The sequence below is a fragment of the Folsomia candida genome, unplaced genomic scaffold (assembly GCF_002217175.1).
Source record: "Folsomia candida strain VU population unplaced genomic scaffold, ASM221717v1 Fcan01_Sc003, whole genome shotgun sequence".
NCBI lineage: Eukaryota > Metazoa > Arthropoda > Collembola > Entomobryomorpha > Isotomidae > Folsomia > Folsomia candida.
Genome location: NW_019091195.1, coordinates 3132909 through 3147355, shown reverse-complemented (window position 1 = coordinate 3147355; position 14447 = coordinate 3132909). Strand labels below are relative to the sequence as shown.

The window sequence follows — 14447 nt, the reverse complement described above, 5'->3', positions numbered from 1 at the left end:
TTGACACCCACGGCTCGTTCAAAACAAGCATCTGAGCATGAGAGCACAACTTAACTTAGCTTTTGTACCTAAGTTACTCTCAATTTTTTGAAAGCGCATTAAAAATGAATGTTATAAACACTTGTGTATATTAAGAAATTAAATTATGTATTAAATTCAAGAAACATTGGATCTGTAATAAGTGATACTTAATATTAATAAAATGAATGGAACTAACGAAGGGGGCCATCCCGAGACTATGCTTGTGGCAATCCCATCATCCAATGTCATTCCTGGATTGGAGTGCTTGCTTCCCCTCAGTCAAATTTTTGTAAGACAACAAATTGATGTGTTAGAGGGTAAACCAATAAGCGGAATGTACATGATTATTGAATACAAAGTGCTTCCCTTATTTGCAATTGAATAATACACAGTTCTGGTCGGATTCGAGCAATCAAATCGCTACGTGTTCTTTGCTCCAAATGGACAAATGGTGTACATTGGTGACGAAGAAAGCAACTGCTGCGCCAGACAATACTGCGGAAGTGCGAGAGGATTCGTGCTGCACATTCGAGACCCCAACGGGTTTGGCATCCTCTTGGATCGACCACTCCAATGTTGTTTGACTGTAAGTCAATTTCGAGTCTGAATTTGTGGTTGATTTCCTTTAAATTACTTTGCACCAAAATTTGACCACTTTCTCAGAGCATGAGTGTGTTTGCAATCAGTACGGGTCAGTTGTTGGGGACAATTCAGCAACAATGCGTACTCTGCAGTGGGGCCCGATTCAATGTGAATGATGAGATGGGAAACGTCGTATTTATCATTAAAGCCCCCTGTTGTACAACCGCTTGTTGCGGCAACGTCAGTTTTGATGCAAGTTTTTGACATTATTTTTAGTAAAGGATATACATACTCGCATACTTAAATATGTCTACAAATTTTGAGACATTTTTGTTCAGCTGGTTTCTCCAAGTGATTACGAAACACCAATTGGACAAATCACGAAAACGTGGGCTGGTGCACAAGAATTTTTTACCTCTGCGGATAACTTCGGTATCTCGTTTCCTGGAGATCTATCCGTCAACATTAAGGCTGTTTTGCTGGGAGCTTGCATTCTCATTGTGAGATCTTTTAGTCCAAAATACGTAATGCGTCTTAATTAATTAATATTATCAATAACTTTTATGAACTAGGATTTCATGTTCTACGAAAACAAAAAAAGCTCGCATAGCAGGTCGTACTAGTGGATTGACTTCTCAGCAAAAATAGCCCTTCATTCTGCCAATTTTTGTCATTCTGCCATTCTGCCAATGCCATTTTTCATTCTGCCAATACTGCCCGATTCTGACAATTTTGTGAATTTTATACAATATATCAATATTTATCAAGCAAAAGTTTACAAAGAAACCATATTATTTATTACGTATTATAGAAGGAAGAATGTAAAATGAAATCATTTTCAATAGGTCAACTTAACCTCGTAGGAGGTCTATCATAGTAATTCCACGTCGTTGTACAATGCATACTTTTGAACGCACTGTAAATGATTCGTGGTGGGTAAAGTACGTGGATACTCGACCTAACAAAAAATGTTGTGCTCCTTACTGTCAATTGGCTACATCACCAAAACCGTTTACCTTCATTCAGAATATTCAGCCAAGAGCAGCACAAAAATTGCGTGACCTGTGATACAGAGAAAGCGCTTTCATTTCTAGAATGTTGCACGCATTTTAATGAGAAGAGCGACCATTTGAATCCACGGTTCAACTTTTTCTTCTCACAAATGATGTTCATGGTCGGTTGGACTGGATTAGTTTCATCAGTTAATCCGTTGGTCGGTTTACAGGGGGTTCCAACATGTAGGTAAATAGGAATAAGATGCATTATACGTACGTATGACGGATAGTTCGGATGATGGGTGTAGGTAAATTTAAGGTCTCCCCATGCACTTTTCTCTCATATTATAATGCTTAGTTGCAGTTATGTAGTTCCAAACCGTGTGTAAACTCAATTGTAAGATTTTAATCCATGAATGCATATGATATTTAAAACTGGTTCAAGTAAGGCAGCAGCGATAGAATGCATCACTATTGTTCATGACAAATCTAGTACATGGGTAGAACACAACACAGTCAATTGTGCGTATCAATATCAATATTTTAAAGGTCGGGCACTGTATTTTTAGGGAAAAGAAGCCGATTTCTAAAGGTTTTCTTGGAGAATGAACTGATGCCGGCTGTTGTCCTCAATTGGTTCCTTTCCGACACATTGTTGGCTCGTTACTGTCTTTGAAAATTAAGACGTGTTTAGATGTGTGTAGACTAATGTAATTTATACACATGATTATTGTTTTGTCACTTTTGCTTCGGTGAGCAAAGGAAATTAAAAATGGATGTGCATGGATAAAGTACTGCATCATTTGTCAAGAAAACTTAACAAGTTTTACCTACATACATACATGTCGTTTATTAGTTGTTATTATTATTAAATATTCTGGATTTGAACGATGTTAAAGACTTTGTGGTCTCGCTCAAAATTTGCAAACTAATTTATTGCCAAAAAATTGATTGGTTTCAACATCAATAACGAACAATATATACATTTTGAGGATCCATGGACGTTCAGATTTCTACCCGGAGATTCTTTTAATCATCTCATTTTGCCTCATCTCGGCTTGAACCCGACGAAATCCCTTCTTTTCCAAAATGATCCGTGTTCAATCTTGGTTGAGTCCTTTGTAGCATTGTTTCCACCAATCTACAATCTGTATAGATACAGTTGGGCAGGTTATTGTGATGTGAAAGCAGTAAACTGCACGCAATGTGAATCATTGACCCCCGGCTTTGAGGATCATGAGACCCCACACTCACACCCAAGCATTAATACTAAAAGGTTGTCCTACTCGATGATGATTACACTCACTAAATCAAAATAAAAAGTCTTGAGCCTTTCATAAGAACTCTTAATAAAGCGAAATCTTTCTCAACTATTGGGCCACCCATCGCATTTCTTGTCATCAAATCAGATCACCAGCAGCAGCAGAAAAGCTACCTCCTACATACACGTAAAAGACCAAAAGGGATTAATGCATCCCTCTATAGCATCATGGGAATATATGTAATACGAAATCATTCTATAAGCACAAGTTCTACAAAGGAAAGCAAGTAATCCAGATGGATTGGATGGATGGATGGATGTGATTAAATTGAAATTGAAGTAGGAAAACATTCCTCGGATGAATTTTCCTACTTTATTTTTTGGCGAGCGTGAGTGTAATATCCATTAATGGACACAATCACATCCATCCAGGTGCTAATAATCCTCGCTTGATTCAAGGCTCTCTCTAATCCTTCCCGTACATGAACTTACCAGAGTTTTTTTACATTCGCATTTTTTCCTTTGCAGAAAATGTGACATGCACCAAATAAAAAACACTCGAATTTTTAATGACTGGATAACACCTTAAAGTTGGAATGGTTCAGCATTTATGTATCCATTACGTTACGACACAAAGTACACAAGCCAGAGAAAAGATGCGAAAGAGATAGAAGGATCAAGTTGGATCAAGATCATTGGAAGTTGGTTGCCCAACCCTATTCTAAACCCTCCCTCCGCACGCCAGGAAACTTGCTCAGTCTCCGTTTTATCGGGACCACTCTGAGCCAAAGTGTTGACGAGTTCATCTTCAACACCGTTCTAAATATGTTTGTGGAAATTTGAGAATGCAACTTTCATAATTTTAAATATCATGCCGTTTACTAATTAGTTAGTTCATTAGGTAGTTTACAAAGTCTAGAAATTTTCTAGATAATTTACGTGTCTCAAGGAATCACTCTTTCGGAAGTAAACATTTTACGAACGGCAGTACATAAAGGTCTTTTAAAAGAATGTTACTTAAATTGCCAGTCGTAATGTATGTATTTGTAGCAAAAGTTTTTATAATGCATTGTTATCCAGAAGACAATGAAATAGAAAAGCCAGGCACCGAGCCGTCTAGGTCTGTTTCCTGGATTATACATAGTTCACCATTTTATTAGCTCCAGAGTTGATTTTTGGTCTTAGCATGCATATTTCTCGGCATGTGGCATGTCGACCCCACGTTACATTTATCCTGGAATTTAGGATATGTGAGAGGGGTACTTATTAAATACTATCCTTTTTGTATAATCCACGGAACTACATGTATGCCAAAGTCCCCAATGGCATTGGCCCTAGTTTGGCTTTCTTCCTTCCTTCATATGGATTTTGGATTGGATTTGGTCAAATATTTTGGATGTTTATTTGAATATATCCGAATCAGCTAGACTTATTTGTAAGCCTTCGGATTATTACGCTCACACATGTACCTTGGGTGGTGGGATTAATAGTTCGATGTGGACGTGTGTGTGTGTCCAACAAGACTTGAAAATGTAACGAGGCGCAAACAATGCACCCTCCTGGTCCGTACATATCCATGAAAATAGTAAGCAGTACAAAATAGTATTATAGTAATAATGCACACATGTATATGCTCTAAAGGCCAAAAGTCTAAAGAACAAACCCCAAAACGGATAATCCAAATCCATCCAGATTCAGCCGCCTGGAATTTTTGCTCGGTTATTCCAGTTCAGAAATTAATATAATTTTACTTTTACCATAAACAAGCCATTTACTAACTTGGAGTGACTACATAGAATCGAAAGCATGAAAATCTCACTTCATACATAATTTAATTTGCAGTGGATAAATTATAACCCTTTAAATCCCTGCCCCCAAAAGTCGTTACGCTTTCCATGTTAATTTGCCTTGCAAGTGTGTAACATCTTGTTAAGTCGAATATGACCCGTCAAACAGTGAGATCTGGACCTTAACCTATCAGTCTTCACCCAATAGTTCGTACATGATCGACTGTACCTACAGTGGCCAAGAAGCGTGTATACATATCTTGCTGTTATTGGCCTTATTCCACCATGCACTTCTGTCCTCGTTATTATTGAAAACTACTACCGTGAGCTTTACCGTGATTTCACTCCGCGATGTGATCTGCTCTTTATCCCTTTTGACAGACACATCACATCACGTTTAGTAGACCCTCGGACGAGACAGCGTTGACAGCAGCAGTCTCATCTCGCATCGCTCCTTCATCACGTTCTACTTTTCCAGAGTTTCTCCATTAAAAATCTCATCCTCCTACCAGAGAAAAAAAATCTACAAAGTGTGTGCACTACTTTCTCCAATTTTTGTCGCCATTTAAAAAATAACACAAACTACGAAATGGAGAAAATTCCTTCAACCTGTTTCAACCTTTTCCCCTTCATCTCTACCAATTCCCAGTTATTTCACTCCGGATCACCTCCCATTTCCACGTCACCTCAAGGACTCACGACCAGTGCCAACCCCCCCGGTGGAGCAAAGTCATTTAGCATCGAGTCAATTTTACAAGGAACGACCAATTCCGTCATCAACAACAACAATGACACCCACAAAAGTGGGGACAGTGTGAGTGTAGGTGGACGAAGTGACACTTCGTCCCCAATCTCGGTCACCAACTCGGTGTCCACATCGAACGAGGTCAAGAGACGGTTACATATTAACTCTGGGGGCGGTGGGGGAACAACAATTTGCAACAACAGCACTCCCCACACCACTTCGTCGTCTGGAAATATGGGCATAAATAACGTGGGAAGCAATGGACACAACAACCTATCAAGTTACCAACATTTCCCATTCATTCATCATCCTGCATTTCATATTCATAATCAGCAAGCGGCTGCAGAACTCCTTGGTAAGCTTATTTCGGCAGACTTTTTTTTCCTTACTTACTGACTTATGTGTTAGGGTGGTGATAGGAATTAGAGACACGTCAACAAACACCCAAAAATATTAATTAGTAATAAACTAGTGCGGCTTCCTTCAGATTAGTCATTTATCATATTACCTCTGATTAATCACCCTTGATAGTTATATGCTTTACATCCTGCCCAAAGCAGTCACAATCAGTTAGAGCATGCAGGTTAAATATGGGACATATGCATGTACATATTGTAAACTAAGGATGTGATGAGTGGTCAGACGAGGTCTGGTTGTCCCCGAGATAGACCAAATTAGGTTAATTAATAACACTGACATGATCCAGTCAGGATTTATGATTATATGAAACCACATTTGAAATCTAAAAATATTCTGACAGAAAATAGATAAATACGAATTTCATAGAACATTCTTTGTGTAAGAATCAGATTGTTCAACCCGTTTGGTTTTATTGAGCCAGATTGATTTTTTAGAGACACAAGTGTTCTTGGAACGAAAACTTAAAATAGTTATATTTTTCAAGTTTTCCATAAAGCTGGCATTGTTGCTTGTTCGAAAACCGATAGGCGACAAGCAGTCTGACCTTTGTTTTCACACTTTTTTACCCATTACCAAGTTGCTAGTGAATGTGTCAATAATCCCCAATCCTAGGTTGCATTAGCACTCGTAAAAGTGGTGCATACATATTAGTGGCGATTATTATTCCAACCATAAATCGGTATTCCTTGTCTTGTTCACATGTGCTCATCCCTAAGAGAAAAAAGGTCTCGAAATGTTAACCAGTTACTACTTGTCGCTGATTGCTTAAAAATGACCATTTCTTTGAAGACTTCCGACAGTCGTATAACTTTAATAAAATAATTTTAACAATATAAGTTTACTTTTATCGCAGCCGCATATCCGGGATTCTACGGTCACTATTTTCCATCCCATCACACCCTCGGCAATTCGGCCATTGTTGCAGCCGCAGCAGCAGCACAGTCATTCTTGGGAGGCTCTGGATCTGGTGGTGTCAATGTGGGTGGAGGCATGATTTCCGGGCTTTTGGGCAGTGGACCCACCCCAAAACGAAAGAGAAGGCACAGGTACATACATACGTACACATATGCACATATATGACACTCGTGATCGGCCTCAACATCTACATGCATCTACATTTTTATGACCTTATTTTTACCACATTATTTTATTGCCTCACTTTTCATTAATTTTCGTAGAAAAAGTATAGTGCAAAGCCTAAAAGTAATGACAAGAAAGAATTGGGATTAAATTAATAGTGATGAGAAGTGGATTACAACAAGCACTTGTTAACAAAATTGCCACATGTCCATCAATGTGGGTTTCACCCTTCAGTGACTTTTTCACTCGTACAGATAATTATGGCGAGAGTATTTATTTAAGCCACAGAATACATGAAAAATATGTAGCACCAAATTCTGTGCCCATATAAAAATATTTTTAATGCGAAAAATTTTTTCTCCGCCATCCTAAAAAAGATTTCTTGTTCAGTCTCGACGAGTTAAGAAGTGCTCAGAGCAATTGAATAAGTAATGTGATGAATCTGCATGAGCACTTTCTTTGGCCGAGGTAACCGTCTGAACTAATTTTCTCCTCACCTTGCATATGCACTGTACATTTAGGGATTGTTACAAGAGCTACAAATCAAGATGTTATGCATGTAAGTGCATGTGACGCACGGAAGTGTATGCTTTTCAGTCTCATTTATTTGGCTATTTCGAGCAGGTGCTGAGCTTTTCCTTAGCCCAAGTTTACATTTGTTTAAGTAATTCGCTCCACCAAGTCAAGCGACCTGAAAAGACTAAAGTTTACAAATTAGTTACTTCTTGTGCGGTAAATAGAGGAAATGCAGAGGGATTTAAACCGAGAGTACGTGACGCCTGAAGGAAATCTCATTCATTTTGAGCAGTTTGATTAATATTCTGGGTGATGAGATGAATTGGATTGGAATTTGAGATTTCAAATCCCCACAGAAGCTGAGGATGCTGGAGGGCACACTTATTTTAGGGTGTTTTAAGTAATGAGGAGGGGCTACTTTGGTGAGACAGATACATAAAGTACAATTAATCATCTATACACATACATACACCATCTCATTTACATTATCATAAATATGAATATGCACCATGTAATTTTGTAATAGTTTTGCTTGTGTGAAGGCGACTTGTACTTTAATGTTTGTTTGTGGTTTACTTTGAACAGGACAATCTTTACAGAGGAGCAACTGGAGCAATTGGAAGCAAAATTTGAGATCACTCATTATCCAGGTAACTTGCCGTGAAATAAAAAAATTTGGCTCAAGTTTTACAGAATGGCTTTGATCGGTGAAAGTAATGCGTACTTTTCTTGATAATTTAGACGTGTGTGCAAGGGAGTCACTGGCATTGAAAACAGACTTGAAGGAGGAACGTGTCGAGGTAAAAATTTTAACAAAAAAAATTATAATATCCATAACAGTACTAATTCGAAAGGCATATTGGGGAAATTGAGACAAGCCCAAGCGAGTTTCGCAAAACATCAACAATCCCACATAATAGTAAATTATGGAAGAATTAGAGTGGAAAAATTGTTAGAAAGTTTTAAATAAGCCTTCAACGCTATCAATACGGTGCTTATTTTAAAGACGCTGAATCAACAAAGGCTCCATAATTCGACTCTTCCCTAATGTCCCTGACTAACCCTTATTATTGCTTATCCCACTCACTATGCAAACTCAAGTATTTTTGTAGGAGATTCACTTAATGCAACTCTACAGATTCCCTTCAATTTCTATTATTTCTGGTGCTCCGCAAGTGCGGGTACACATATACGGACACCGAGGCTCTACTTTTATCATCCAGTTTTCTACCCTCGAGTCCATTACATATTACTTTACTTATTGCATTATCCATGAATTTAAGCAATCTGCAAAGATTGCTTAGAGGATAGTCGGAGTATGAGATAAACTCAAATTCCCTGAACAAGCAATAAAGCTTCCATATTTTCCGTAGTGGCGAAGCCCTTTAAATCCCTGCTACGATTTAAAAATACGCAAAGCCCGAGCGCTCTGACTCTTCGGCCCATTCTCAATGTTTATGTTTTGCTCTCCTCCTGCGGTTATAAAACTGGGGTGAAGACTGATATCCTCAAACTTCCCGAATGCGAAACTTTGGATCTCGCATCCATTCAGCCTTTGTTTTCTCTGCAAACAAAATTAACTGTAATAAAATGTCGGTGGTTCCTCTCTCTCAGCCAGCAGTAGAAATTTCCATCATCCAGTCTCAACTTTTCCTCTCCTTGCGTTTTCCTGCCACAGAGTATTTTATACATGAACTCATTGATTCCATTATCGTCGTCCGTGAAAACGCGGTATACGCTCGTGAGGCTAGATGAGTTAGATTTAATATGATGATGATGATGGCGTGTTATTTGATGTGAAAACTGGAGCAGCGAAGCCTATCCTGCTGGCCTGGCTCCTGAGCAAATATCTGAATCCGGAATGTTATTCCATAATTCCCATAATAATCTGGCGTATCTCAGGGAAAACAAAGCAAATGAGATTCCTTGTGCAAACAATCCGGCAAATCTACAATCTACTTGGTAAACTTTGGACGGACAGCCTCGACAAACTTGAAATTTAAATTTCACGTAAAGTAAACAGGCCACATACATATGTACATGTGGGGAAAAATACGTTGACCGTTTTCTCCATGAGCGGTATTACATGTGTGTATGTATACTTTACATGTACAAGAATTATATAAAAATCGTTACAAACTTGGAATCTAGAGGTTTATAGAATTTCATTTACATAAATAACATAAAGCCTTTTTACCTAACAAGCGGGATTTGATGGATCGTAAAAAATCCAGCTTGAATTATTCTCATTTTAATATGGGATATATTGAAAGTAAAACCGACAATCTGCAGATTTTCCCACACTCCCACAAGTTTATTTTTTATTTCCCTGTAAAATATTACGTATGATACGGGATATTGCTGAACCGATTCTGCAGCTGAGGAGTATCGTCACATCTTCATTTTTTAAATCCCGTCTGATTCTATTTCGAACAAACTTTCTTCGCTTTCAATGCAAATTGAAAAAAATTCTTTATCTTGAGGAATTATTTTGGGCAGATAATAATAAACTAGACCCTTAGCCGAAGCAGTGAGGCAGAGTCTGAAATGTTTGACTTCATCATGATCTGAGATGACAATATAATGACTTTAGTAGAAAGGCGAATAATGTGATCATCTGGGTTGAAAATTGTGTTTTACTTACAACAATAATATGAACATCAAGTGCAAAGTCAAGATTGATTGACCGCATTCAGCGTGCACAATGTGAATTGTATTGTATTCTCTGATTTGAAATTGGTGCATGAGTGCGAGACACCCTTCTTGAGAGATGGGCGGCGTCCTTTTGTATGGCGTTGTTCGAGTTGAATTGAGTTTCAAGTGGATCACGCCAACAAGCAGAACAGGAAAATCAGTCACCACCCCTTCCTTCCCAGTTCCGTCCGTGGAATAATACGAGAGGAAAGCCATAATACTTTTGATGACTCTATTTCCCCATCCATTTGCTTGCATAATTCTGATGCTGCTTCTGCCAGTGTCACTGACGACTCGACTTTCACCCGTTTCTCTTCTTCGAATGTCATCGTGCCATTCGATAAAAATTGAAAAGCAGATAATTGAATTTTGATCGAGCCGTCGTCTGTCTCTGCTTAAAGTCTGTGCTCGATGTTTGTGATTCTCATTCTTAAGAATTAATCATCTCATTTGCTTTTGTTGATCCAACACGTTTTGCTCGAGTGATAATAATATTGAGCAGTGGGATGAATTACAAAAGTTTAGCTGCCAAATGAGCAAACCATCGTCTATGGTTTGGATCTCAAAAAGCGTTTTGTGCATTCCCCTAGTATTGTGCAGTTGAATAAGTAGACAATCTGTTCCGAAAGTTGACCCTTTATGTCTGCCTGCACACACGCATGTTACACATATATACTTACGTATGTATAAAGGTTTGCGTTTGTGAACGTGTAGTTAGTGAAGTAAAAATGGCTGGAAAAGATGAAAGGTCTTTTTTTCTACTGGTAATAAAAGGGCAGCTGTCGTTGTTACCATTATTATCAGATATTAGATGGATGTAGGGGCCCTCCCTTTCCTTTAGGATATCCATGTAAAGTGCATGTACCATTTTCCGTCGTAATGGCGGACATAAATGTGAACTTGTACTAACACTATGAAAGACACCATTCAGTTATAACCACTCGGGACACAACAATTTACATAAAATTATTATTTTTATATCCTGCTCATCCTGGGAAGGAAACCCATGTAGAAAATTACATTCATTGCTTGTCTTGATTTTCTGAAGATTCGAGTCAATCATCGAATACCAGGTTCTCAGTCAGTTCAACTTTCATAAGAGTTATAAAGATATATAATCAAAATATTATGGGTGGATGCACAGATAGATCAAAAGATCAAATAGATCATTCCTAATTAATTTATATGAATTTTTCGTTACTGAATGTTATCATATATACGTATGAGAGACTTTATGATATCGACTGTTGTTGGGAGAATGAAGAATGTACAATTACGTATATACGCCCCGTTGCCAGTAAAAATAACCTAAAGAATTGATGACTTTTAGTGTTAAATAATATAGTTCTGTTGCGTAATACGGCTACATGTATCGAACAAAATTAATAATATTCTGTGATTGTGTATCAATTACAACCACATTTCATGATTCAGTGATTCAGTCCAGATCAAAGGATGAAGTATTCATGTTCATTTAATGGTGGGAAAGGATAAGGGGGTGACTTTATTGGCTTTGTTGAAACCATGCAGGTTTACTCCTCTGCTAATCAAAAGGATGTTACTTCCAGTCATAGTCAGTCAATTATAAATAAAGCTACAACCGAATCCGAAAACTGTACAACATGACACAAAGACTGAAATACTATAGAACTTCAATCCTATCTATGCAATAATTTTAGGATTTACGAATATGGAGTCCAACAATCTGTATGAGAGATTTGTCTGTTTATTGCATAAGTGAAAGCTGGCAGTCACACATGAACTGGTTGGCGAGGATGATTTGATTCGACATTCGCCAGTTGAATACCCACCCAAAAACTTTTGATTATTCGACTGAATCAAATTTCAAACATTTCATTCTCCACTCTGATTGATCGGAGAAAAATATGGGATTACACTTTTACACAATTACATATGTACTTATTATTCCATCTCTTCTAGTTGATAAAGCATGCAAAACTGTAATTCAAAGAATTTTTAAGGATTATTAACTCGGGAAGCAAATAAATTATCTCAATCTGCCCACTGGACCCATCTACATAACGTAGCATTATAATTATCTAGGTGAACTGTTAAAATTAACAACCATTCTATTCTCCTGTGGATTTAGGTTTGGTTTAAAAATCGAAGAGCAAAATGGCGCAAGCAAAAACGCGAAGAACAGGAACGTCTCCGACGAATTGGCGAAGATTCTGAGATGAAATCAAATAAATTTTCTACCTCCTCTCGAAATTCGTCTCCGTCGACCTTGCCCCCAGGATCGACGGACATTGGAGCCGCATTATCCAACCTGCTCCATCTTCACCATCAACAACAACACAACCATCCACACCCTCATCATTCCCATCATCAACTTGGTGGGGCCATGTTGCAAATGTCATTAAATTCCGTGGACGCCTCCTCCTGCCCCGTGAGTCCAGCATCGGTGGTGAGTTCTCCTCCTCCCCCGTCTCAAATTCACCACCACCTTCACCAGCAACAGCAGCACAAGCAGCCCAACAACCCTGACGACGATACCAAGAGACGTGGACGAAAACGCGTTTGTGGCGATGACGGTGATGATTCCGATGATTTTTCGGATGATTTAAGTGATTAAGAAGTGATTACTTAGGTAGATATTTTCTGGGGTAGATTTTATCATCATAATCAACAACAGTTTGCTAAATATATGTACTTGTTCACGAAAAAGTCATTGCATTTAAAATATAAATATATCATATCCAGTTTCAGTCATAACACAATGCAGGGTATAAATATCTACATAGAGGCACTTTAATAGTTGCCATTCAAATATTATTTCTAGCTTTCACTCATTATGGTAAAGCTTGGGAGACACAGCACAATCGCTTTTAGATACTTAATTTAAAATGCATCGACAAAAATTGTAAAAAAAATTGTATATTAAATATTGAGCACTAGTATTCGTGTAATAAGTGCTACACAACAATCATTACTTGCACCTCATGTTAGGATATCGACTTATTTATTTTCACCAACTTAAAATCATCACTGAATATAAATATTTAAAAATGTGTATTAATACGAATATGTACATATTATGTAAATATGTTCGCAAATAAATAAAAATCCGAGTCAGATGGATTGAACCTCTTAAGAACTAAACTGATGGATTATCGCATCTTGTAGTCAATCCAGATTTCTGTCCTTCCCGAGCCCACTTTCCGAGATTTCAAGGCATTTGTGACTTTACTTATTTATTTTATTACTTGTTAATCGCTCTCTCCAAAACCACTTGAGATCACTGCTTACGTGCATGCTCTCCTCAAGTGCTCCTTCATTTTGGGTGGTCACAGCAGAAAACAAATTATGACTCTTGCAAACAATGACTTGAGATGAATCTGTGTGTGGCACAATTGTCAAAGTAAACATTATCATCATCATAATTCCCCATTAACTGCAGTAGCACAAGTACATCCCATAAAATATAAACTATGATTTCTTACTGTTAAAGTACAAATGGGGCAATCCGTACGCTAAAATCCACATTTTACGAAAGGTGTAAAGTAACCCGAGTAAGTGGCTGACAAGGTTGTCTGCTATTTGGGATGTCAACATTTGGTGTGAGGTATGGGATAAAGTTACAGATTAAACTAACCAAACCACATTTCAAGGTGTTAAAAGTAGGCGTGAATAGATCCTAGTGGGATCCTGGGATTTACAATGAAATGAAATTAACAAATCCAAATTCTATATTTCATAACATAATGTCCCTGAAACGTAATACCTCAAGCTGTTCAAATTCAAATGACTTTTCACAAGTTGCATTACGGACATGTCAAGTGGCCAGACCATCCGTTGGTCGTCTCATGGAAAGCATGCGTGAAAAATATGGAAAGGCTTGAGCCAAGAGGAAGGGTGGATTTTGTAAATGGATTAACTGTCCTGTGGGTTAAAAGTTAATAATTCACAACGGAAAAGCTGTCTGGTCAGCAGCAACCCATGTCAAATGCCACCTCACATTACTTTCAGAGTCACAATAGATTCTTGTAAAAGTCAAAACAAGATTATTTACTTCAAACTTGAAGGATCTTCAACATTTTCTAATAAATAGTTGTTCTCTTATTTAGGGCCTGGAATCGAAAATACATCAAGTTTGAACACCGTAACGTGTTCTTGGTCACTCACCTATTGGAAAAACATCATAAACATGTATGTACATACATAGCCATCTGCATGCATATTGTAGAGGTTTAATCCTAATGAATGATGATTTAAGCTCATATCCATCATGGAAGGAGAATAATATGGTAACGCGAAACACTCGAGTATCCAATACAAAAGGCGTTTAATTTCATTACATATGTATAAAGGGGACATAAATTCAC

At 37.8% G+C, this 14447-nt stretch overlaps 2 protein-coding genes across 2 annotated transcripts; both read left to right on the top strand.

The window, feature by feature from the left end:
* The first annotated feature begins 202 nt into the window (after positions 1-202).
* LOC110846747 (phospholipid scramblase 1) lies at positions 203-867 on the top strand. The gene is made up of 3 exons (XM_035849038.1): positions 203-338; positions 414-607; positions 685-867. The coding sequence occupies exons 1-3, from the start codon at positions 203-205 to the stop codon at positions 865-867; spliced, it is 513 nt and encodes a 170-aa protein (XP_035704931.1).
* A 4154-nt stretch (positions 868-5021) lies between these two features.
* On the top strand, positions 5022-13224 carry LOC110846746 (retinal homeobox protein Rx). The gene is made up of 5 exons (XM_022093585.2): positions 5022-5746; positions 6665-6857; positions 7993-8057; positions 8149-8207; positions 12212-13224. Exons 1-5 carry the CDS (start codon positions 5236-5238, stop codon positions 12695-12697), a joined length of 1314 nt encoding a protein of 437 aa, XP_021949277.1. The 5' UTR covers positions 5022-5235; the 3' UTR covers positions 12698-13224.
* The last annotated feature ends 1223 nt before the right edge of the window (positions 13225-14447 follow it).